General features: G+C 38.2%; 1 protein-coding gene across 2 annotated transcripts in view; it reads right to left on the reverse strand.

Annotated features, from left to right (window-relative positions):
* Window positions 1-1,564: 1,564 nt before the first annotated feature.
* SETD3 (SET domain containing 3, actin N3(tau)-histidine methyltransferase) overlaps window positions 1,565-25,444 on the reverse strand; it is a 65,826-nt gene continuing 41,946 nt past the window's right edge. For both annotated transcript variants that reach the window (XM_068160086.1, XM_068160085.1), the window contains exons 7-13: window positions 18,431-18,489; window positions 16,522-16,636; window positions 12,156-12,230; window positions 9,344-9,510; window positions 8,627-8,712; window positions 6,672-6,832; window positions 1,565-6,045 (exon numbers count right to left, since the gene is read on the reverse strand). In XM_068160086.1, coding sequence (XP_068016187.1) covers window positions 5,602-6,045; window positions 6,672-6,832; window positions 8,627-8,712; window positions 9,344-9,510; window positions 12,156-12,230; window positions 16,522-16,636; window positions 18,431-18,489 — 1,107 coding nt within the window. In that variant the 3' untranslated portion in view covers window positions 1,565-5,601. The remainder of the gene's footprint in view (window positions 6,046-6,671; window positions 6,833-8,626; window positions 8,713-9,343; window positions 9,511-12,155; window positions 12,231-16,521; window positions 16,637-18,430; window positions 18,490-25,444) is intronic.

Here is a 25,444-nt window from a genome sequence, read left to right on the forward strand (position 1 = left end):
ACATGTCCAGGCAGGTTTTGAAAGTTTCCAGAGATGGAGACTCCTCAACCTCTCTGGACAGCTTGTTCACCACCAAACCAAAGAATTTTTTCCATATATTTTTACCCATTACTCCTTGGCAGGAACCTTGCCTTTTGTCCCTACTGCTGCTGTTCAAAGGACAAATGTCTTGTGTGCTCAGGGCTGTCAAGCTGGCCCATTTTTCGAGAACAATATATGCTTAATATTAAATAAAATGTTAAAACACTTAACTTCAATTATCTAATTCTTCTAGTGTCTGAATCTTTGCATAAGTAATGATGAACCAGTTGGGAAATCAACATTGCTCAGACACACAAGGCTTTATTCCCTGTCTTCATGAAGATTTTAAACACCTTCCTGAAGAAGCAAAGTCAAGTCTCAAAGGGCTGTAGATCCGTTTCCCTCTAATTCATGTTAAGCTGTTCAAAGGCACAAGTTGTGATGGTCAGCAGTACCTATTTTGCCATGTCTGAACTGGATTTAATTGGAAAATTATTGTCTAGCTTCTTAAAATTGGGAAGTTAAAAATCAAAATCTTCATGGGAATACCCCCAAACCTTTAAATAACAAAAAGCAGAAAAACATAAATAAAAGGAGTTCAGAGCAGTCAACAGAAACAAAAATCACCCAGAAGATGGAAGACTCAGGTCTAAAAGCCTCTTTCATGCTTGATCAACATCACATAATAAAATAGTCCTACATACAAAAATATTACATGGACAAAGGTCTCCAAATCTCAACACATTTCAGGAGAATGTCCTGAATACAACAGTATCTTCTGTTTTCATACTGCTTGGTGTGGCTTTGTCCAATGCTTCCATGCTGGATTTGAAAAGCCTTTCTTTACCTCTTTGGTGTTGACTAATTCCTCTGCAGGGGCAGAGGAGCAAGTTACAGGACAACAGTGACTGACCCAGACATCACTCAGGTTGCCCTCAGCCCTGCACTGACAACAAGGCAAGCAGCCATATGCATCCGTTCTCTGCCAGTTCAACACATTAAAAGAGTTTTTAATTCATATACTTTCACCTGTTTCTAGAGAAAATGAACCCCCTGTCTAGTTGTGAAATTAAACACACTTTTTTTGAGCACTCACTGGAATAATTCCTAAACCTCTTATTCTTCAGGATAGCAAGTCCTGTCTCCAAGATAAGCTAGCTAGTGTTCAGTTCTCCAGATTTTATTCTCCACTGAAGGACATCTTGTTTTCTTCCCTTATCTAGCTTAATGTTTCATGGTGAAAAATGGCACCAGCTTCAACTGTTAAGGGCTTCCTAGCAGGAGAGCTGTAAGCAGAAGTCAAATGGTTTCTGATTTTCAGTTGCTCCAGTACTGACTGTACAACACTTTCTGGGCAGTGCAAACACTGACAACCAATTTGATTGCTTTTGTAAACTGCTACCAATGTAACAAAACAACAATAAAAAAACCCAGCTGCCCAAAACAAACAAAACCCAACCCAACCAACCAACCAACCCACCACAACAAAACCACAAACAAAACAAACCAACCAAAGCAAAAAAACCCCAAGCAAACAAATACATACATATAAATAAAGGTATTTATTAAGGACTGAAGACAGCATACAAGGCAAAAATCCCTTTTTGTTGGAAGCACGAGTACCATACCACCCAATGTATGCCTCTAAACCCTCAGTTTATTCAAGCATACTGCAAAGCCTGTTACTGATAATCCAGAAGCACTAGGGCACTCCATATGCAGCAAGACACTACCAAGAAAAAAAGGGGGGGAAATAGCTGCTTTGGTTTCTGCTGGGTACCACAGAATAGGTGCTATGGCACTTGGCAAAAGTTCAATTTGTGTATTTCATTAAAGGATTCACCATGGATTTCATTTGTATTAGTAAAGCTCAACTTTATGTGACATACACTAAATCTCCAGCAGTCATTCCTCCAGTTTTGAAACACACTGAATATACCAGGGAACCTAAGGAGACAAAACCCAAAAGGATCCAGGACCTCTTCTTTCTTTTTTTTTCTTTTTTTGAGCACAGATTGAGATTTTATTTTTTCACTGAAGAATCTCCCACATGGTTTCCAAACTTGTGGCATTCATTAGGAAATAGATGCAGAAACTGAGAAACGCTAAGGAAGTGCTTCTGACCGTGAGTCACCAATTTATGTGCTGTACTTTGCACAGCAAGCAATGCACTTGAAGGAAGCATGTTAGAAACTATTAAATATAATTTTGTGGATGGTAATTACGTGGCAATTGTGTGATCATATCTGACTTCAACAAGGACCAGTGAAAAAGGATGCTTCTTCAGATGTATCTGTTAAAGCAATGTTTGTTTGGGAGCATCTTTAGTGTGTCTGACTGAAACACTTCACATTACCATTTCATAATTGCTTCACATGCCTTTCTATAAAAGAAAAAGAGGTGACAGAAGCAGCAGCAGATATTAAATACTGGTACTAAACATGTGAACCAGAGAATGCTTTGTGTAACCTAAATCTTCCAGTGTGCCTTCGAAACATGCAAGTTTCATGACTCCATGATGAACATTCCTCTCTAAAAGCCATTTAGTCTCCTGAATGCCGAGTTTTCTGTACATGCTGCCTTTGAACAATGTCCAAAGGAATACTTAATTTTAGCCAAGATGCAAAACCAACTTATTTTAGCCAAGACCCTAAGCCATCTTACCTCCAAGCCAGAATTCTGGCTCTGAGCAAATTCACTCATGACACTGCCACTTAAGATAAGGTTGCATTTATCTATTTTACATGCATTTTTTTTTCCAGAGTGGAGACTGTTGTTCCATTTTGTATATTCAACTTTATCAACAGGGCTATGCAGACATCATCTTGCAGTATAGAGCTAAAGCCGTTATAGGTTGTTAGGGAAACGATCCACTAGTAGGTAGAGGTTCATGTAAAATTCAAAAGATTGTTTTGTATTTCCCCCCCCCCCCCAATTTTAGAGAAAAGGCCGAGAAATCCAAGTGATGTCTTTCTTACAGGAATACTTCAGATAGCTAGCTAAACAGAAGCAAGAATTGGCATTTAGCCTAGGATTAGTGTGAACAGCCTCTTAACCAAACATTATGAAGAAAGTTAACTTTAAAATGCTTTGAAAGGTCTGTTTTCATGACAGATGGTAATAAGGGATCATCAGTGCCAATTTTTTTGTTTCCACCTCAGTTTTCAAAAGCTAAGTTTTAGGTTAGTGCTTCTGAAAAACCATTACATGCATAGAGGAAAAATGCAGATTACAAAATTAGATTGCTCACTATTTTTATTGTGTGCAAAATATTTTTCTAAATAACACTAACAGATGAAGAGTAAGGATTTGACCATGTGCTTAAATAGACCACTTTGTTTACTAGAATTCCCCCACCTCCAACCCCCCTCTTTTTTCTATCAGTTGCTTGTCCTTTAATCTTTATCTGTACACCTGGACACTTACTCTTCTCCCCAGAGACCCCAAAAGATACAGCAGTTGGTAGCAGGTAGAGGCTTTGTTTGTATAATACACTCACTAGGGAAGACATGGTAGAACTAGATTTTATTCAAGAAAACCCACACATTCTGTCCTGTGGTGCCCACAGGCTTGGCTAAACCATAGATATCAGCAAATACTGAAACAAAATACAGTGTATAAGGTTGCATCAAAGCATTGAAATTCTGAATTACAGTTATTTTCAGGGAAGGCTAGTTTCGGAATTGCATCGTAGTATCTCGTACAATGTTGTGCAATGTGAGTGGCAGAAAGAGAAATGGAATATTGGTCCTAATAAAAACCAAAATGTAATGACTTGTACGACGTTTAAACTGTCGAGACAACAATTCAGAGCGTTCTACCAAAGGCAGCATATAGTTACAAAAATACTGGTCCAGCATCTTGTTAGTAGTGAAGCAATATCCAATGTGCAGTGGCAATGTGCCATTCGTATCCAAATATTTTTTTGTTTTAAAAAACTATTTTCTTCTATTTTCCCCACACTGACACTAGCTGAACACCAAAACTGCTATCAACAACCTGCAAGAAATTCACTACTTATCATGTGTATTGCACCACAGATTTATGCAACAGCACATTCTCCAAGTGGCAGTATAAAAGAAGCAAAAAACCTAATAAAACTATCAATACGCCAAAAGTCATTTTACTGCAACGGATCTTGGATGAGCAGGTTGCAACATCCATTGAGCTTTAAACAATTGTCCAAGCTTGCCCACCCTGTCCGTTTTCTTGGACTTAAGGATACAAAGGTAGAAGACAAACTCGTTAATATTGTGAACTGACTTAAATCACTTTATACACCTCTCCATTTGCCTACAAACTAAAAATATTCTGCCCTCCTCTTCTTCCAACACCCAGAGAATTTAAAATTCAAGTCTTGTATTACCCTTGTTCTGATATACCACTGTGCTAGGATTGCATTGTTTCCACCTAGAAGTTAAAACATATAGTATGAAGGTGACCAAAACTGCTGGAGGCAGCACGCCTGGCTTAACTTGTGGAGGTATCCCAAGAAATGTGCATCAGACAGAGACACAATCAAAGCATACTGCAGACTTGGCTGTGGTCTGGACTTGGGCCAAGAATACATTAGTCTGCCCACCATTTCCTTCAAGAAAACAGCATCAATTAATATTTTAACCAAAAGATGGAGTAAGACCAGGTAACCATGTTACATCCAACAACACATAAATGAAGGAGTAGCAGACAGGAGCATTAATCATATTTTGCTTTTAATAGTACTTAGTCAAAAGTGTAGCTTTGAAAGTTTCTAGTTAGTTGTGAAAACCTGAAGAAGCTGGGAAGCGACCTCACTTTGAATAATACAGTTTAAAGCTGTGGCCTGGCCTATCTGCTTTCAAACTCTCCAGTGGCACTGCCAACCTTAGAAATAAAAGGTACCGCCTGGAAATAAAAAGAAGTCAGCCTTTAAAAGTTGGTGAATGGTGTATTGCATCAGCCTAAACTGACTGAAGAAGAAAGATGAGATATTTTTATACAGTTAACGAATGACAAACTGCATCTTCAGAGATCACTTTAAGTGTATACAATTTGAATTCTCATTAACATTTAAAACTACCAATCATAAGGTTGCCACCTTACCTTTTTCTGGACTGGCATACCTGATTTTAAACAGGTTTTCCTCCAGTCTCCCAAGTTTATGATCCTCTTATCCAGTTTTCTGCTGTACTGCTCTCCCACCTTCATGCTGAATACCGAGTCAGTCCTGCCTTCTGCTTTTCTTGGCAGAAGGCAGAGCAAGCTTTAATTTCGGTAGTCAGAGTGACAGAACAACAAAAGCACAGCAGATAGAAGAGCTTAATTCTTCCCCAGGAAGAAAATACATTTGGTTCAACAAAGGGCTGCAAAATCTTCCAAAGGCACCTCTTTCCCTGGTTTTTGCCCGAAAGCAAGATGGCAATCTTAATTGAAAAGGGATGCTAGGTGTTTTAAATAACTTAAAAATTCATTCTTATATAAAGCAGCAAAAACATTTTTCTCTGCAGAAAGAGAAAATGTTAACAAAGAAACACACCAACATAAATGCACTGTTCATAAACTTCAGCTAATTTAATTTCACAAGAAAGCAGAATTTTAGGACTATTCTTTAACCTCATCAGTACTTTCTGAAGAAGATTCTTTGGCATCTTCAGTCTCTCTGGTACTTTCATCTTTATTTAGATTTTCACTTTCTGATTTGGTCCCATTAAATAGAGAGTTTTCACCATTTACAAACCCATTCTCTGTGACTTCAGGATCAATAGCTTCATCAATCTTTAAGTCCCCTTGCTCTTCCACATCTTCTAAGTTTCTCAAGACAATAGGGAGTCTAGAGTCTGCCACAGTGTTCTCCAGCAAGGCAATATTGCTCTCTTCATATTTAGGAAGCAGAGCTCCATCTGCCATTTGTTTGGTATAATACTCTCGGCTAGCAGCTGCACTCTTCACTGCTTTCTCCAAGATCTCTTTTTCACCTAGGCGCAATTTGATAGCCATTATCGCATGGGAAGTAAGGTCGTGGGTCTCCAAGAAGGACTTATCATCCTGTTAGAAAAGAAAAAGTAAGTTTCTTAGTAACAACCAAAACCATTAAAGAAAAAAAACGTATCTCAACTTTTCTCTCAAGGTCTCAAAGTGACAGACACTAGGTTCTTCAGGCTGAGCCAAATGGACATACATGAATGAGAGGGTCTGCATGGAGTTCCAGTGACATTTGTCAAGAATTCATGAAGAAGGCAGCAATCTCTCCAGAAAGTTCAGCCTGTGTAACAAGTGAAGTCAGCAGACTTCACAAATAGATGAAATGTGTAGGTTCACTCACACGCTTTCAATATCACATTTCTTTGCAGTCTGGAGAGCACAACTAATAGACAAGTTGAAACTGATTCCCCATTTTACTTGCAGAGAAAAAGAAAGTAGCCTCTATTTAGAGAATCAAAGAAAAATACATTAACAAAATTACCTTAACAAAATTCTCTTTTTTGCAATCTTTATTTGATTTTCCTTAGATAATGCAAATCTGTTACTGCACTTTTGAAAGTGCAGAATGAATTATGTACTAACATTCAGATTAAACTCTGTATAGACAAGATGAGGGACAAAATATCTTTTCCTACAATCATAACATAGAACATTTCAGACATTTAAATCACATATAATGACAATTTTACCTCCACAGTTGTCTTATAGGTTTTCAAAAGAAGGGATGCTCTGGCTTCTAGAAATGTCCAAAGTTTAACTTCGTTATCCCAGCTAATGGGAAACTCAGAGTTCCCCAGAGTGAAGATTTTGTCAATGGCATGCTCGCCTATCAAATGTTCCTTCAGCTCTTCTGCAATAAGTATAAAATCAATCTGTTAAAAAACAATCTCATCATTCACTTTGTCAGTTGACAAACTGCAGAAAGACTTATTTTCAATAGCCTAGCTTTGACCAGCTAACAGAAACACCTCTCTCAAATAAGATTTATCAGATATGGTGGTTATTTCTAGGATTCCACTCAAAGAGGCAACTCTAAATCCTGAGGTTAGCCAGAAGATGGACCTTCTGCTCCACTTGAAAATAAAGATACTTTATGTATCACAGCCTCTCCTACACAGAGTAACCTTGTGACAGTGAGAGGGAACGTTTTTAATATAATACTTGATAACCAAGAGTGGTAATTCTTTAAAAGAGTTCAGCCAACTTTTTCATAATAAAAAGAACAGAACAGAGAGTGTGCAGAGAGCAATGGACTTATTTTTCCTATTGTTTTGGTATTTTTTTCAGTAGCAGAACGTCCCTATAGTTGGTGACAAAGGATATCCATCAAACAAATTTTGTTCAGAGCAGAAAATGTGTAATCAGCTCCTTGACATTGCACAAATTCTGTTAATCTTTTGATTATCAGATTTCACTCCTGCAAGGCAGTTATCAGAAACCACTTGCATGTACTTTTGCAATAAGCACTTATGCAGTATTTAAGACATAAATAACCTGAGCATAATAATATGAAATCAAGAGAAATGCAATTAAAATGCCCACCGGCTATGTTTTCTTCACCGAGCAGAAATTCACCCCCTTATCAGCACCCTGAAATTTTCATTACCGCAATTTGCTTCCCTGAAGTAGTCAGGCAGTTGGACTAGATGACTGTTGTAGGTCCCTACCAACCAAACTACCCTATTCTATTCTGATTTCTTAATAAGTTCTAAAAGATGGATGACAGGATGCAGTGAAAACATGTTGTTTTTATTAAAGAAAACAAATAAAGCACATGCAAAAACCTAACAACTTCAGTATTCCTGCTGGTATTAAAATTCATATCATCTGCACAGCATCCCTAACTACAAGAGAATTCTCTCACTGTCATAAAAGACTGTCACATCTATAACCTCCAAAACTGCATCTAACCAGCAAGGAGCTATTTACAAACATTTAATCAAAATTTCACATGCACAAACCAGGTTAATACTTATTAATTGTACATACATCCCCCCAGTACCCTATCTCCCCCAACAGAAGGGAAATGCTACAAAAGCAGTTAGCAAATACTTCATTCTGGTTTAGATGATGAATTTAAAAATAAAAAAATAGAAAAAAGTAAATACTGAACTTTGAAACTGAACTTTGAAATGTGTCTTCTGAATCTCTCCTACAGTACAGAATATTCCAGTTCCACACCTAAATGATTCTGGCAGTGATGGCTAATATGCTGTGATTTTAAGCATGTAAATCCCTAGATTCATCCCCATGATCTCATTCTGTGAAACACTTTCTAAACCTAAGAACTAAAGACCAAGCTTCAAAGCTCAGAAATTCAGAATGGCCTGGGAGATTAAAAGAAATAAACAGTTGCATCAGTTCATGATTTAGGAGTTCCAGAAAGGTCTATGTTAATGAAACACTCCCTAAGAAACATGGCTAAAGACTGGCTTTCTCACCACCTTATAGATCCTTTTTTAACCTCAACTCCTCAACTTTTCTGATTGTCTAGCTTAATGTCGTATAAATACCAACATTCTTGCATCACACAGAATGAATAAAATACCAAACAACACACAGGCAAACAAAAAAAACCCCAGATAATGAACCAACCAACCACCAAAGCAGACATAAATTATATTATCTTTATGAAACATCTTACCTTCACTCATACAAAACACTCGAAGGAAAGCCAAAAGCTGGGCAGAGATTGGAGGCTCAGTGGAGTGCAAGGCAAAAACACTAGAACTAATAAAAGAAATAACTGACAGTAAATGCAAGTTCTATAGTCATACCTTTGAACTTATTTCAATATGAAAGACATGAAAGTGTACAAAAAATGCACCGTTCCAAAAGTAACTTAAAGGTAATACTAGTTTAAACTGAGGAAAAGCTTCTCTGACCTGAATCTGAAAAGAACAATTACCTCTACAATTTTACACTTAGGATTATTTTTATCCAGCTTTCATAATAAATTAATGAAAATGCAATGTTTTGTGTCTGCTGCTCCTAACAGTAGCCTCTGGACTGAAAAGACTAAAGGAAAATACTGTGGTTCATATACTGAGCATTGTAGTATGTCTGGAAGGGATAGGAAAGAAAGAAAAACCACAGATTGCTTCAAATTAATCCTTGCTCTGTTTTAGTTCAACTGCTTATTAAAGCAAAGGCTTTTTTCCTTATATATGGTCCAAATTAGATGATAATACAGCTCAGAGAACTTCTGTAAATATTACTACAATAACTTTTAATTTGCTGCACAAACAGGAGAAATACTACATCTAAGAAAACCACCCCAGAACAGCTCTATATATGCTCCACTGGACACTATATACCTTGGAAATGTTTTAGAAAACCCATGGCATTGTGTTTTACTTACGTTGGGATACCAGCACGAGCTAAGACCTCTGCCTTCATAGCATACAGCCTGTCACTTTTACTCACGCCAAGCTTTATTTTCACTCTGTCATGTGAATTATTATCAAAGAAAAAACCACTGTGGATCACAAATTCAGCGTTTGACCGAGTGCCATAAAAAATGTAAATCTAGAAGGATGAAAAGAGAAGTGAAGGGACAGGAAAAAAAGCTTAAGATCAGCTCACAAAACTGACATAATTTGAAAGTTATTTCCTGAAAGAGTTACTATTCTGAGTATGAGGTATATTTGTTATATAAAGAACCACACTTTGTTTTCTGGTATTGATTCAAATGCTGTATATAGTTTGGCAATATACTTAGAGGTAGATGTAAACATATCTATGTAACTGAGATGCTTTGAAAGGAGAGAAGTGGGGTTTATTCTACACTTCAAAACAAAAACTCTTCATTTTCTCATACTGTCACAAATACCAGCATATGGGAACAAGGTTTCAAAGATCCTACGCCTTTTAAAGGAAAAAACAAAACAAAAACCCCCAAATCGTTTGAGACAAAAAGGGTCCACTAAAAGAAATAGTGTTTGTGGGGTCATTTTTCCCCCCATATCTTCACCCCAAAAGAGTAACCTATATTGCTGATGGATCAACTTCACTTTTGTTTTAATGTTACCTTAAGGCACAGATATACCAAAGTATATAGTACAGAAAGATCTGATCTGTGTTTAGTCAGTATTTATTTTTGTGATATACTCTGAACTCTCTGTCCAAAGCATAATGGTTACTTCAACTCACTCTAAATATAACCTGATAAAAAGGTTTTTTCTTCATGGCTAGGCTATATGAAGTACATGGAACAAGAGAGCTTCTGCAGCAAGAGGGTATTCTTCCCCTTTTGTTTGACAAGGGAATTGTCAACCAGAAAAAAGTTTTAAGTTACAGAACTCCCTTCTTAACCTTAGGGTACAGCAATGTTCTGGATATATTAAGTTTCCACTCTCTAGCTGACAGAGAAAGGGCACAGCGTTCTTTTAAGGGCTCAACAACAGTAACACTCTTCATTTTCAATTAGAACTATTTATCTTAAGCACTAAAATGCTTAAGTGTGAAAATAAATTGTAGTAAACCTTATAGGGTAACACACTCATATGATGAAGAAGTGACCTCCTAAGGCAGTGGATAAGGAAAGTTTTGCTAACACTCTCAAGTTTTAAAACTACCGTGATACACCTCATATTAAGCTGAAAGTGATGTATCATGTGCAGATTATGCAGTATGCTCTTACGCTAAAAGAGTCAATTAAACAGATTCAGCAAGTTTCCTTAATCAAGGCCAGTGTATGATAGTGGACTTCTGCTGCCTCATATCTTTTAGTACTAAAAGCAGGAATTGTACACTCTTCCAGTTGAAGCTTTAAGAAGTAACATCTGCACAGTGTATTAAAAGACTGAGACATTACATAATTAAAGGGTTTTATTAATGTCAATTAAGGTTAAAGTTTGCAGAGATTGTTTTTTTTAATCTGATAAACAGCAGACAAAGTGAAACTACTAAAATAAAATAGAGGAAGCCTCTATAATTGAAATGGAGAGAGCAGCCAGAACAGCTATGACACATCCATTGCCAGCTGTGAAAAATCATAAATTGGATCATTTCTGGAAAAACTGTGGACCCCTTTTAACTCATCATACTGGCACTGGGATAAAAAAAAATGGAAATATATGACTACCATAGCAAATTCTAAGATCAACACACATACAAAAAATACACAATAACTGTAAACTCTAGCATAGCAATGAGGGTAAATATACCTCTGGAAACACAAACATTAAAAAAAATAATCAGACACAATTTTGTTAAAAAAGAAGGTAAAAATACGTAAGAAAAAGGAAAATCAGAATATTATAAAATGTGAGTCCAACAAAACAATACACTAGAGGTAACAACTCAGAGACTGAGTTACAAAACATTTCAGGATGTTTCATAGTCTTTTTCTGGCCATGCAGACAAGCAGTAGGAAAAACAGTGCTACTACACTTCAGGGCTTAGGCTGGCTGCTGACACAGCACAGGAATCCTCCTGCCAAGGATCTGCTACACCTCTGGAACCACTGTCTTCAATACACCACTAGTTTTGACACTCGTGCTTGTTTCTTATCAGTTCTGAACAAAATACTAGATTGTGAACTGCTCCATGCACCATGCTCCAAGACTCTCCCTTGGTACTTTGATTTCAGGATGAAGGAGTGTGTATAGGCATGCATGCCTGTATGAAATGGAGGGAGTAGATCTCTAGGTCTTTTTCTCATTTTCACTGAGCATGAGAATGACAACAGTGGTAAAATAACTGACAAATATACTGCATTTAACATCTTATTAAATAAAGAGTGAAAAGAAATATAAACCACCAACATTTTTAAGAAAGATTTTAAAATTTGTTATAGCAGACAAACTGAAGCCCCAAATCTAAAATACATTTATCTTTGGTCCTTTGGAATATAGCCTTTTATTAGTCTCATCCAGAATACCAAAATTAGTGTCTGTGCATGTGCGTTTATCAGTGATTAAATAGCTCAACTAGTTCTAAGATATGAGGAATCAAAACTCTCCTGAAGTTGGGGTCTACCAAGTGAAAGAATTTTATTCTGGAAATGGTGCATTTTATTAGTTTGGCAGTATTTTCACTCAAAATTGAATAATATTCAAACGTAGCACAGCACAATCCACACCACTCTGCTATTAAAATTTTGTAGGGAGTTACCACGTGTCCGTGCAACTTAATTAAAGAACAGCTACGTAGATAACTGCACACACTACCTGTTCTCCAGCCTTGAAATCTTGAAGGGCTACACATTCACAGCGATCGTCTTCTAAGTTGTAGCCTGTAGTGATCTATCCAAGGAAAGAGCAAGAAAAGCAGCTTCAGCATTTTAAGTTTATCTCTCCCACCACTGACAAAACATTGTCCTATTGGAAATAGATATTAACAGCAGTAATTGCATGTGTTTCATACATACAACTGCTAGCAATTGTTTTAGGATTCCTAAGCAATATCTTTAGGGGGAAAAAAAAAAAAAGTTTGCATTAAAAAAAAATGCAATGTAAGAAATAACTTACCTGAAGTGAACAGGAAGTATCCTGCATAGACCACAGACAGTCCGATGCTAAAGCTGGCAACTTGTTACAAAGTAATGGAGCATTCAGTCACTCCCATGAGGCCCAAGGGAGCAAGGCACTGACAGCTCTATATACTGTGCTTTATCCTTCAACTGCCAGCACATTTTTCATCTCTCAATGGAAAAGGATTAGATAGCTGTGGATCTTTAGGGGATACAATCTTCAGAGAATAATAATTTGCTTGCAAATAATCCCTTTATCTAAAAGTTAAGTAATACTCTTAAAATGCTAAAAGCTGGTTTTTTGATGGTAGCAGGCAATGGAAGAGGATAAACTCTTGCAAATGTATGTTCCTACCCCTCAAAACTACAAAACTGTAAAGGGGTCACACTGCCAAGTAGAGCTATCCTAAAAATGTAATACTTTTTTAAAGTGACAAACAGCACATTCTTGAACAGTATTATCCAAGATGCCGGCACAGATGCAGCCATAGGATAGAACACAAAATGCTGAACAATCAGGAATCAACTTTTATGACAGGTATTCTGAATTCAGTAGTGACAGTGCTTACTTATGGAAAAATATGCTTTGGACCTGGGGGCAAAAAAATAGAAGCTGAAGATTCTCTCTCAGCCTTTATAAATGAAAATATGCTTTTTTGTAAGCAGACTGACATGTGAGTTGCAGTATACCCCAATTCTCACCTTGGATGCAGTTTGTCCAAAGACAGAACGCTCCATGGATTATTTTGAAAGCTTGGCTGGTGGTTTACACGTTAATAGTTTTATACTTCTTGCACCAACAAGAGTGCATTTGTCAGCCAAAACGGTGCTTTCAAAGTGAGCATGGGGAACCTGTCTCCGACACAGCAAACCCAAAATGGCAGTCCCAACATGGGCAGCCTGGCTCTGTGGAGACTGGCACAACCACTCTGCATGCAGATGCCACCACCTCAGGTCTATTAATGGTTTGGTGGTATGCCGAGATCAAAAGTGAACACAACAGTCAAGCAATATGGCCTACTGCAAAATACAGGCTGCAGTACTTGAACACAGAAGTTCCTTTACATTCAGGATGGAACAATTCTTAATTAAGACCTCTTATTTATAAGGTTATCTAACCCTGAATGATAGGCTACACATGCTAGAGGATTTACCTCCACTCTGACCAATGTAACTTCAAAGCTCAAATACAGTCATCTCCTGAAAAAAAGTAATCAAACTTCCACTCAAAAAAGGGAACTCCTGACCACACTTGAACTGTCCTGAAATTTTCTTAGTCTGTAAATTCAATTAAATACTTCTGAATGTGACAAGTTCCTTACAGACTCCTGAAATGCCCATAGAACAGCAGACTTCCAAGGACTGGGGAAATTCCAGTGTGTTAAGAGAAGGATTCTGTCAGTTTAAGCATGTTTCACTAAAGTACTGCTCATTTTTCTGATTGTTTTTCATTTTTGCCTTAAAAAAAAACAGCCAACCACCAACAAATCTGCAGCATTTCTGAAATGCTTTTCTATAAAGCATAATGGAGTGCGAGATTCTTATTTCCTCTTTCTTTTAATAGCAGTCATGTAAGAGAATTAACAGGGTGTTTACTACTCTTCCCACATGATAGCTGACAAATTGCATCCCTTCAGTTTTATTTCTGAAGCAGACTGATACATGAATTTTAAGTTGTGTATAAAGCATGCAGTAGTCTGCTTGGTCAGTGATTAAAGATGGACCCAGCCCAACAGGCAGAACGCAGTTTATTCAAAGCTCTGTCAGAACTGGTAATCAACCTCTGACTGTCAAAATACAATCCCACCAAAGAATAACAATGAAAAATGCATTAAGACAACCATTTTGATATAGTTCTTAAGAGGCAAGTTGATCTAATTAGTAGTGTCAGAAGCAAGAAAAAGCTGGATGGACCTAGCTCCAGTTAAAACCCGAGGAGCATTTTATTATCTAGCTCATGGAAAGGGGCTCTGTGGAATAAAGCAAGAACAGGGATATATAGTAGCTGACTGACTCAAGAAGTATGCCAGGGCTAGATTTGGAAAAGACTAGACAGGGGTGCATACAATGCCATCTTTTGTTTCTAACTTCCCTGCAATGAAGAACAACTTCCTTGATGTATTTTAAAGGGACGTGCTATGATTAGAGCAGAACCTACCCTCAAGCCCACTCTACAATAAACTGCAACACACACAGCTTACAGTTATCTTAGCAGTTTCCCCCTCCCTATTTCTAATAGCACATGGAAAGAAATACACAAAAGTAGGTTTAGTACCTTTTCTTAGCCTATTAGCAGTATTACAGTTGTCTATCCTTCCTACATGTATAATCATTTAAGCTATTTCCTGCAGAAATGTGAAACAAATGAACGAAGCCTGTATATACATACAAAATACTGAACTTCAGCATTCCACTTGCCTGTCATGTCTGCCCCCCACCTCCCACTTTAGGACACACCAGGGTAAAACAAATGCTTCCAGCCCTGATACACTACTGCTTTAGCAGGTTTGGCTCCAGAGGCTGGCTCCATATCAAACTCATTGTTAAAGAGCATAATATAAATTACTTTATCATTTTAAATAGAAGTTTGAATGATCAAAACAACATAACTAGCTGCTATTTCAGTATAGGATATTTCATTTTTTTCCCTCCCAGACCTTAATTCTTTTCCTCTTTCCCCTAATCCCAGCTTTGAAGGCACTCATTAAGAGTTGCCTAACAAATGCAGACAAGTCTCTGCAGAAGCATCTGAAAGAGATGCCCAGCAGGAAAAGGCTACAGGAAGTAATGATGCTCACAGCTAAAACTTGTATTATAAAAAAGTACATTTTTGAATGTTAAACAATTTCCTTTGTATTGGAGACTCTTTATTGCTAAATTAAAGTTATCAGATTGCATAACAATTAGTGAAAGGTAATAATCACTGTAAAAGAACAACATGTAAACACCTTTTAATGTGAAAAAATAAATAAAGCAAACCTCCAAACACTTGCAACTTTGTAGCCTAGCCTACACTGCCATATTTGGTACAGTTATAGTAACAGTAAGTTAGCTATATGTCAACTGAAAAACAACTTGCTTTACAATTTACTCATTATAAACAGACTTTTCTTATACCAACAATACAAACACATGCTGCTGTCCTAACACTAAGGTCAACTCTCCCACAAAAGAACTGGATTACTTGAATAGGATGGTCATATTCACTGCTTGTATTAAATAATACTTATGATACAAAATAAATCTACTAGAAACACAATAAGAGGGTATGAATTTTGAAGGGTACATGAGTCTTGGCTAAATAACATTGAGAAACTATCCTCTTATGGGTTTCCATTTCCACATCTCAACATTAACTAGCCTGTTAATGAAATCAAGACCTCATCCCCTGAACTAGCTCACGTAAGCCAAAATGTCAGCACGTCTGACTGTCTATATACATATGTCACCTTTTAAATGTTTAATATGCCCTAAAGTAGTGTTTTTGCATTTTGTTTCTTTGATGTAGTAACAGATGTACTGTTTTTGTTGAACTAGCCTTTGTTCTTGTTGTTGCTGTCTCTGTAACAAGGCTCTTTGGGCATGGTTAGGAGTGCAGGCAGCATTTCTTAGTTGCAAATTTCTAACCACTTTCCCTAGTGGTAGCTGCAAGAGGCAACCTCCATCATTATCTGCTTTCCTATTCTCTGAGCAAATCTGTCCAGTACTGTGAATCTTTGTCAGACCATCAGAAACAAAACTCCATGCCAGAAGAGCATTCAAACTTGGCTGGAAAAGTGGTATCATGTAACTGAAAACTTTTAAGGGTACACTATACGTATGAGACAATTTTATGCAAGTATGCAATCACTTCAGAAGTTTTCTTTACATGAAGAAAGTCCTCCTTTAAAAGGTCATCATAATATTTAAGGAACTGACAAATTAGGTTTTTTAGGGTCACTTGGGAAGATATAATACCTGTGTTAAGAAGCATAACACAATGTTATTAAACTGCTCTTCAACAGTTGAAAGGCTTAATACTCTAAAGTTCTAAAGTGTTTCAGCAACACTGAAGAAATCCTTACCAGTCCATTAGTATGATTACACATGTCCCATAAAGGTATTAGAGCCAATGTAACTCTGGAACCGTCTTCTGTTGGAATCTGGTTCTGCCGTGTCATGACAGAGGAAACTGCCCATCTGTAAAAATCAAAAACTTTAGATGGCCAATGTTCAAAACATCAATACGTGATTGGCTGTCACCCAACATGGAGCAATCAGTTAGGCTGGGAGTTTCTAAACATAATTTTCTAAGATCACATTTGCTGTAGTAAGTAGAATGCAATACCACTTGCAGGAGAAGCAGTAGCTTCAAGCTGTCCAAGAAGTGCACGTAGACCAATTCCCAAATCCGTACTGCAATCCCAACCCTCTTCTGTGCTCTTTACAACACATCCTTGATACTCCAATTACCTGAACCAGGACCCACTCCCTTATCACCTTGTTTCTCCAGGACTTCACTGCACTTATACCTCTCACTACAGACCCCTAACTTATGGTCATTTATTCCTTCAGACTGCACAGCAGCAGCAGCTCTCATCAGAGTGCAAACTCTTCTAAGAGCTGGGACTCATTTTTCGCTTTCTCCCTGAAAAGCTTATGTACTGCATGAACTGGAAACCACTGTCATCATTTTGCATTTTCAGTTTGCAAACTTTCAGCAAGGATCAGTATTGCTAAATTTTCTGCTTAGTAGAGTAAGGGGGAAAAAAAGCCCAAATACTCCGAACAGGTATCTGGGTAAAAAAAATGAAGAAAGTAGTTCAGCACCATTCAAACCCCTTCTAAGTCAAGTCAAGCAAATGAAATGACAGCTACCTATTCAAACACAAGAAGCTTCAGAAAAGCTTAACATTTCAGTATTTTCTAAAATTCCTGGTTTATTTCACATAAAAATTTTTTAAAATCTTCATTTTGCTGTGTTCTGGCCTTACTATATATACTTGCTGTGGAGTTTTTTTAAGGAAAAAAAAACCCAAAAGTAATATCATCAGGAAGTCAAAATAATTTTAACTCCCACAGACTCCACTAGTAGCAAGTGTTTAATACAGAATTAGACTTTCAGAAGGACTACAGATTGCTTAGCAAGATACTACCAAGTTGAAAACTACTTAATTTCTGAAAAGTAAGTTAAAACTGCAGATAATTTTTCCAGACAAGCACTGTCTGAAACACATTGCAATGTTTCTTTTTAATTGTTGCCATTTTCTGCAAATTTTTAAACAACTGCACATGGAAGCTGGTGTGCTCCTTAGTGACCATAGATGTGAAGGAAGCATACCTTGGAAATCCCACTTCCACAGACTTACTCAGAAGTATGACTAGGTTAAAAAAAAACCTGTAAGAGCTCCTGGATGCCTTTTGTTTGTGCTATTTTAATCACTTAGCATAATTAAAGCTCTTGTTATCTTAGTTATTCCTATTTTTTCTTCATGTTGCCACCCCTCTAGCACCTCCAAGTGACACTCACACTACATGCATACAACTGAAGTTGTCCATCTCTACTGTTTGGCAGCCACTGTAAATAATGGCTTTTACCACTATGTGCTGGTAAAGCCTTTTATAGAAAATAAAAATAGTTTTTAAAAAATTGAATAACCCCCCCCCAAGCCTCCTGCAACATCAATGGAATTACTTTAAGAAGCAACGAATTACCTTACTAATCTCAGACTGCGTGTGCACCAGTTGGCTAAATTAACTGCTCAAGATGTAACAACTAAAATATGCATATTTATTTTACTTTCTTCATTAAGAAAGTGTATTAATATCAAATCCTATGTTTAACATTTCAGCAACAACAGGGCTTCCCCACCAACGCAGCATTTGAAGGACCCCACAGCTTTACTATACATACAAAAACCCCACAAACAAAGCTGAACAAAAAAATCCAACAAATAAAAAGAGAAAACAAAAATAATTAAAAGACAGACCAACCTGTAGTCATCATAAGTGAAAGAATCCTTTAAGGGCAGTTTGCTGGCATTAGGATGGGTCTGGGAAATGTGAGTTTCAGAAAAAGGTGAAAAGAGGAAGAAAAATCAGAAATCAGTCAGCAGAATTTCATTATTTAGCTGCCTAACAGATTCTAACAAGAGCCAAATGAAGCAGGAGGCGTCCAGCCGCGCTACAGAGGGATCATCATGCTATTATGCTCTCATACATCACTGTCAACTTAATTTGTTGTGCCCAGCAGCCGCCATAAATCAGCTTCTTCATATTTCAAGACTGGAACCCACAGACATCGTACAAAAATAAAAAATTTAAGGTGGACTGAGCATGTGATGGTAAACCAAAATCCAGCCCTTGATGCAAAGGCAGGGGAGAAATCAGACACTAAGTATATATTAGGTTTCACCACCTCGCACATTTTTCCTCTTCTCTGGGATATTAGTAAGGTATTTCATGTATGCAAGTAAAATTATACAAGATTTTCAGTTCTTCCCCAAAGCATGTAAAGGTGTTATTCAATAAAAGTTGCACTACAACTCTGAAACAAATCAAAATAAAGTATTTAAATACCAATACTGATCAGACAGTATCTCCACTAACGTCTCTCTACACATGCTCTTATCTAACAGAGGTGCAATGCCATTTCAGAATGCGTACTGCAGTTGTCATAAACAAGCAAAATATTTAGATTTTTAGAATGCTTTAAGAAGCCTGTTACTTTTCTGACCAATTAACTTACAGAATTTCAAAAACAACGGTAGCTTTAAGCCCACACTCACTTTCTTTAGAATTTTGCTCCTCTTCACAAATGGAAAGCCCTAATAGCATAAATTTACATCTTCAGATTCGGTTAGGTCTCAGAGATGAATTGAAGTAAATGACCAGTTGTTTTAGAAGATACAAATGTTGGGGGTTTTTGCAGAGTTCTATCTTTGCATCATTCTTAACGCATGAAGCTCCATGTAGTATGCAGTTCTTTACTCTCGATGCATTAGCATCACAAGTGCATGGTAATTTATCATTTCTCACTGTAATGTACTTGCTGGCACTGTGTGCAGGACAGTAGGGGATGAGGTAAAAGTGGCTCAAACCGTAAATCAATTAGAAAACAAAAGCTTGTGCTCAGTGCGCAATTTTAGGCAAATTATATATTACAAAAGACTGCCAATTGGGTGTTAGGTCCCAGGTGTCTGTTATCCCTCAGCCCCTGCAGTTAACCCTTGGATGGGCTTCTTCGGAAACGTGACAGAAGTTAACAATTCCAGTGACTCCGGTCCCTTCCCTGACTTAGTTACTTTCTTTCCCCCCACCCCCTGCTCTTTTTTTTTAAGCACTCTGCATTTCCTTCTTTCATTCACATCGATAATGTTATTGCTTAACATATTCCCTCGAGTTTAATTGCAGCAACGCATTTTACATTCTCTCAAAACCACTCAGTACAAAACCAGAACTGAAACCCAAACTGATTAACTTCAGGCGTTTCTGCTGCGGAACAGCCCAGACTCGATTCCGGAAACGAAGGTTGAAGAAGGTAACTTAGCCTTCCACCAGAAACAACAATTCTTAAAAGCAAACACCCGCTCTGTATGATTCCTCCCTGACCATTAAATTTCATCGCTTACTGCTGGTATTATCAATCTGTTTCACAGAAGCTTGACAAGCCGGGCAGGGGTAGTCAATGCCAGCAGCCAGACACGTAAACCTGTCGGTTTCACTTCAAAGCGCCGTAGCATTTCCGCGCCGCGCCGCTGCTGGCAGTGGCAAGCCGGAGCCTCGCTCTACCGCGGAAGTTTCAGACAAACTTTTAGCGGCACGGAGAGGCCGGGACCCCTTCGCGCCCCGCGGCGTCACCGGCCCGCGCGCCTCGCTCCCGCCCAGCCACCCTCGCGCCAGGGCCCCGCGCGCCGCACGGGCCGGCATTGCCCCCTGCTGGCGCCGCCCGGCAGCGGCATCGGCCAAGCCGCCCCAGCCCCCGACACTTCCCTCCAGCCGTTCTTCCTTTCGCCACGGCTTGGCCCGGGAGAGAAACACGACAGGAAAACAAAACCCCCGGCAGCGGCCCTGGGACACGATTCCAACACTCCGGGAATCCTAGTTCCGTGTAGCTGAGCGTTGGTACAAACGGACGCTGCCTCAGTTCGGGCTGGGGAAGGTCTGGCAGGTCCATGGCAGGAGAAAAGCCCCAGATAGGCAAACCGGTAACCCCCGGCTTTGAGTTCTGCACTTTTCTGCTCCCTTCCCTCTTCCCAAACAGCAGCTTTCAACGGAAACAAGTAATTTTTCAAAGGGCAATGATTATCACAGTCACAACGCACTAAAAGGCATTCCAGAAGCTGCCCTGGGCTAAACAGCATACGGTAATTTTGAGGCCCTCGCACATGGCCTGGGTACGGATCATGCCCACACCCCCGACAGGGAGTGCCGCCAGCATGCTCATCCCTGCTCAGAGCAAATACCTATGGGGAGCAAGTTACACACAGGTTGCTATTGTCGTCTCCGTGAGAAAAATCTGTACTAAATCAGCAGGTTGCAGTCAAGATAATTTTTCATTTGACATAAGAAGTCCTTCTGTAATGAGCCAGCTTGAACATACAACCCACGGGCAAGGATACTGGATGCCAATGAATGCTCTGTGAGCCTCCCATTTGTTAATTGTGAAACGCAGGGACTGCCCCTACACGGAGACTATCCGGACGTAATTCATATACAACCACTAGTAAATCACAATAAAGGATAAAACACAGGGTCTTAATAAACACAAGGCAGAATAAAATCCCAATGTACCTAATCACCACATTTGTAACATTCCATGGCACGATATTCTAGGATCTCTTTTAAAGTTTGGGTATGTCAGCATATTTGGTCATGTTAGATTTTTGACTGGGACTATTTTACTACATAACTTAAACCCCCTATAGGTTACAACAATCTGAAGACACAAAAAGCCAATATTCTGATTAAAAAATTGATTTAGTATGCAGCTTCTCTTTATAGTCCCTTGGTAAAAATGAAATCTCCCTAACAAACACTTAATAAAACCTGTCAATATATCTAGAAAGAAAAATGACACAAATGTATTAAGTATTAAATACCCTTGAAAAAAAGTCACATATTCCATGAATTTTTGATGTACTATCTTGACATTAATGTAAAACCTTGATATTTATAATTGACAGGTATTTAATAAAGTATAGACGATGACTGCTGCATAGTATGCAAATTGCTCAGGCTGATCAAAAAAGATACAGACATATTTAAACTAAACAAACACTTAATACGTAAAAAAAATCAGACCTAGCTTTTATAGGTTCACACAAATAGGTCTCTACAGATCAGCTTTGAAATGTGACATTATCCACTACAGGAACCCCATTTTTAACTTACCAAGTCTGTATGAAGTAGTTTCAAAAGTTAAGAGAGGAAGCTTTAAATAAAAAATGGGAACATGAAAATGTGAATATATTCATTTAGATGCAGGTCCTGACATTCTAGTGGAAGAGTTATTATAAAGAACAAATACCATCTATTTCGTTACCCTTTCTGTGAAAATATTGTCAGAGCTGGCAATCAGGGTGATGACCACTGCAAAAACAAATAGTGGCAAGCTGAATATAATTTTCCTCCTGATGCTGCTATTCCTAAGGAAAAAAATTAAAAAATGTTTCTTCCCCTTCAGCGTTCCAAACCTTCTTTGAGACATTTGGAGGATATCTCAAAATAACCAGAAATATTAAAAAGTAACAGTGATTGCTGCCAGATTGTCTGCAGCCACTGTGGAAAGAGACAGACTGTTATTCTAGTCACCTAAAACACTATCAGACTAGAAGCCAGTTACTCAGTATGGCAACCAGAGAAAAGAGGGAGGGAAAGGAAAATGGGGGGGGGGGGGGGGAGAAGAGAGACACTCACAGACATTTTTCTTTTTCTCAGAAACAGTAATATCCAGGGGTTTGTGTCTCACATTTAATGTTCCACAGGAAAAAAACCTCCCTATGTGACATAAGGGCCTTTGTGTTAAGTCCATCATATTTTTGAATGGACATCACAAGATTATGACTCTTGTGCCTTATAAACTAGATGCTAGAGGACTCCTCCACTTTTGAGAAGGCTTCCATGTAGGAAAGGTGGGTGACTTCCCAGCTGAGAAGCTATCATAGCATTCATTTCTGCTATCCATCCTACAAGGGCATTAATCTCCTGTGAAAAAAAAGGTAGCCAGACTATTAGAGGCAGTAACCTTTTGCCCCATTCAATCACAAAATGCCAAAGTTCATTTATCAGAGCTCCTAATCTTGATGAGGAATTTCCATTAAAATTAGCTTAATATTTGCTTGTTTACCAAATGATGCAAAGTAGGAGTCTTATTACTCAACATGCAATAAAATGTTTGAATATAAGTTAAAATCAGAGTACAACTTTATATAGTGTTAAATTTGTGTTCCTATGTGTGCTACTAGATGTCTTGAAAAGACTTTATGTATTTTGGTCTGAAGTCATATTGGCCAGTATTGTTAGCCCTTGTACCCTTCTATACTCTGAATAAGACAAAATTAATTGAGTCACTGGATGTGATTAAAGTTAGTGGGTTTTTCTGAAAAGACACCATCTCTCAGCTAAGATAAACTGACCACTGGAGTCAACTACTACTCCACTTTAATACATAAATGAGATTTTTTTTTCTTGTTTTTTATTGGTTTCCTGAGTTTATAGACACAAGAGATGGTTGGATTTCTGTGAAGAATATTTCAAGTGCTCACAAGTCCAAGGCAATGTTGTGGGCAATCACTGTATCAATGTTACTAAAACAGATTTCAATATTCTCAAAAACCTCTTGTGCACCACTTAAGTAGAGACAGCTTCATTTCTATCTCAGGAAAGCATCACTCCAAGTGTTAGATTAATACTGAGGTCATCACTCCACGCCCCCTCCTCCCAGCCCCCAAAACACTAAGGGTACTTGAAACAGTTAAAGCCAAAGCCAGTTTAAACTTCCACCTTGTTAACTTTCCTTCCTTTGAACATAAAGCCCAAGGGTTTGTTCCTTTTGACCAAACAATTTTTTCCCTCCTCTTCTTTGTGGATTCTCCCCTCTTTCCAATGTGCTCATTAACATGGGGCGATTTCATTATGAGCCTTGTTGGATGCTACTTGGTTTCAGGCCAATGTGTAGGTGTACAAAACCACAAACACACCACACATACTTTCAGGGCCAGAAGCAGGAAGATCTGTCAGCATTTGCCGGTTACTGTCCCTTTCCCTAGCTCTGGAAATCCTTTGAAGCAGCAGCCTGCAAGAGAAACTCCTCTCTGTGGAGCTGCTGAGGCTTTAATTGCCCTAAAGCTAAGTAAAATAAAGAATTCAGAATGGAGTATCCTAGTGATCTACAGGGAAACAAGAATTTGCTTCTTCCATTGGACATATGCTGCCTAGCCTAACAAGGCAAAGCAAGTTCACTGTACAGGGCAGAAGACAAAGCCGAAGATTGTTTTCCTTTGTAGTAACAGTTTAAAACTACAGAATGCTCTAGAATTTTCAAACAGCCCAATTCATGGAGCACTAGGAACTACATCCACAAACCTCTTGTATGACTTTTCCTAATGAAAGAAAGACTTTGCAAAATCTAACAAAATTAATCTACTTTGCAAAATCTAACAAAATGAATCTTAAAACTAAAAAGGTACCAAAGGATTGAAATTTACTAGATCTGAATAACATTCTTGCTTATTCTTTATGTCAGCAATTTTTATTTACTTTCTGCCAAAACACACAACAAAGCACTATTCCAGACTATTAGGGCATTCATGCAGCAGAAGCATAGTGCAATGACTCCTGGTGCAATGGAAATTAACTGCACAGTCCCCTGTTCTGTACCTTCTAACTGCAAAAAATTGTCTTTAGTTAATGAGACAGCAGTGGCACAACAGACTCAAGGCTCTGAAGGACTGACAACCCACTTCACATGCAAAGTAGACGTTACCATTTGGCTGACAGAACACAGAGAAATAATTGTGAACTGTCTGCCTACAATTCTGTGGCATCTCCTTTATTAAACGAAGGCAAGACAGTAATGGACTTTTTAACATCCAATTCTGGATTACTTGATTTACAGAATACTTCTTAATATGCAAAATTCTAAAATATAATCTTTCCCAGAAAAGAAGGCAGTCAAATACGACCTAAATTAGTGACGAAGTTTTCTAGACCTCTCCCTGAATCACTGAAAGCTGAATGAAGCCCCATTAAGAGATGAAGGGAGGAAGGAAGAGAGCAAACTGCCTGAGTCTGGGCATGTTTTGCAGTGCGACGGCCCTCCCAGTCCTTCTTGCCCCTCTTCCAGTAACAGAAGGACAGACTAGGTCCATTATCTCCTATGACAAATCTCCTTGTGAAATAGCAGTTTACTGTTCATGTTGAAGCTTTAGATCGATAGGTTCAGTCTGCAATACTTCATTCACACATGTACAGTAAGATAGCTATAGCACACAGTTTTCTCGCCTGCATACCATGACATGTTATTTACTCTTTAGGCTCCTCCCTGAGGTACAAGGTTAACCTTGTTCATTTTTAGTGCAACACATCTGCACTACGTTCATGCCCAAATTCATCACACAATTATACTACTATTTTAGCAAATCACAAGCCATAAATTAGATGATGTGATGGAAAGCCTGAAGTAAACTGTTTTAAAAAGACAGGGACAGTGTTTCTTATTCACAACCACAACTGAAAAGTTTCCTAACAAGCATCACTATTATACAGTATGGCCTAAGTTTTGTTACCTGTGAATCAACTTCTCAATTTTACAGAGCCCCTTAGGTGGGAACTTGGATGATGGTCATCTCACACATAACCAAGATATCACACTGCCCAACCAACATGGCATGGAGAGCATGGTAAATCTTTGAACCAGATGTAGTGGGACTACAGTTGCACACAATCCAAAACAAAAAACATATTGCTTCCTCTTCAACTTGCATTCAAACTGTAGTACAAGAAAAT

Source organism: Melanerpes formicivorus, unplaced genomic scaffold (genome assembly GCF_026170545.1).
Source record: "Melanerpes formicivorus ecotype bairdi unplaced genomic scaffold, bMelFor1.0.p_v2 SCAF_48, whole genome shotgun sequence".
NCBI classification, from domain to species: Eukaryota; Metazoa; Chordata; class Aves; order Piciformes; family Picidae; genus Melanerpes; species Melanerpes formicivorus.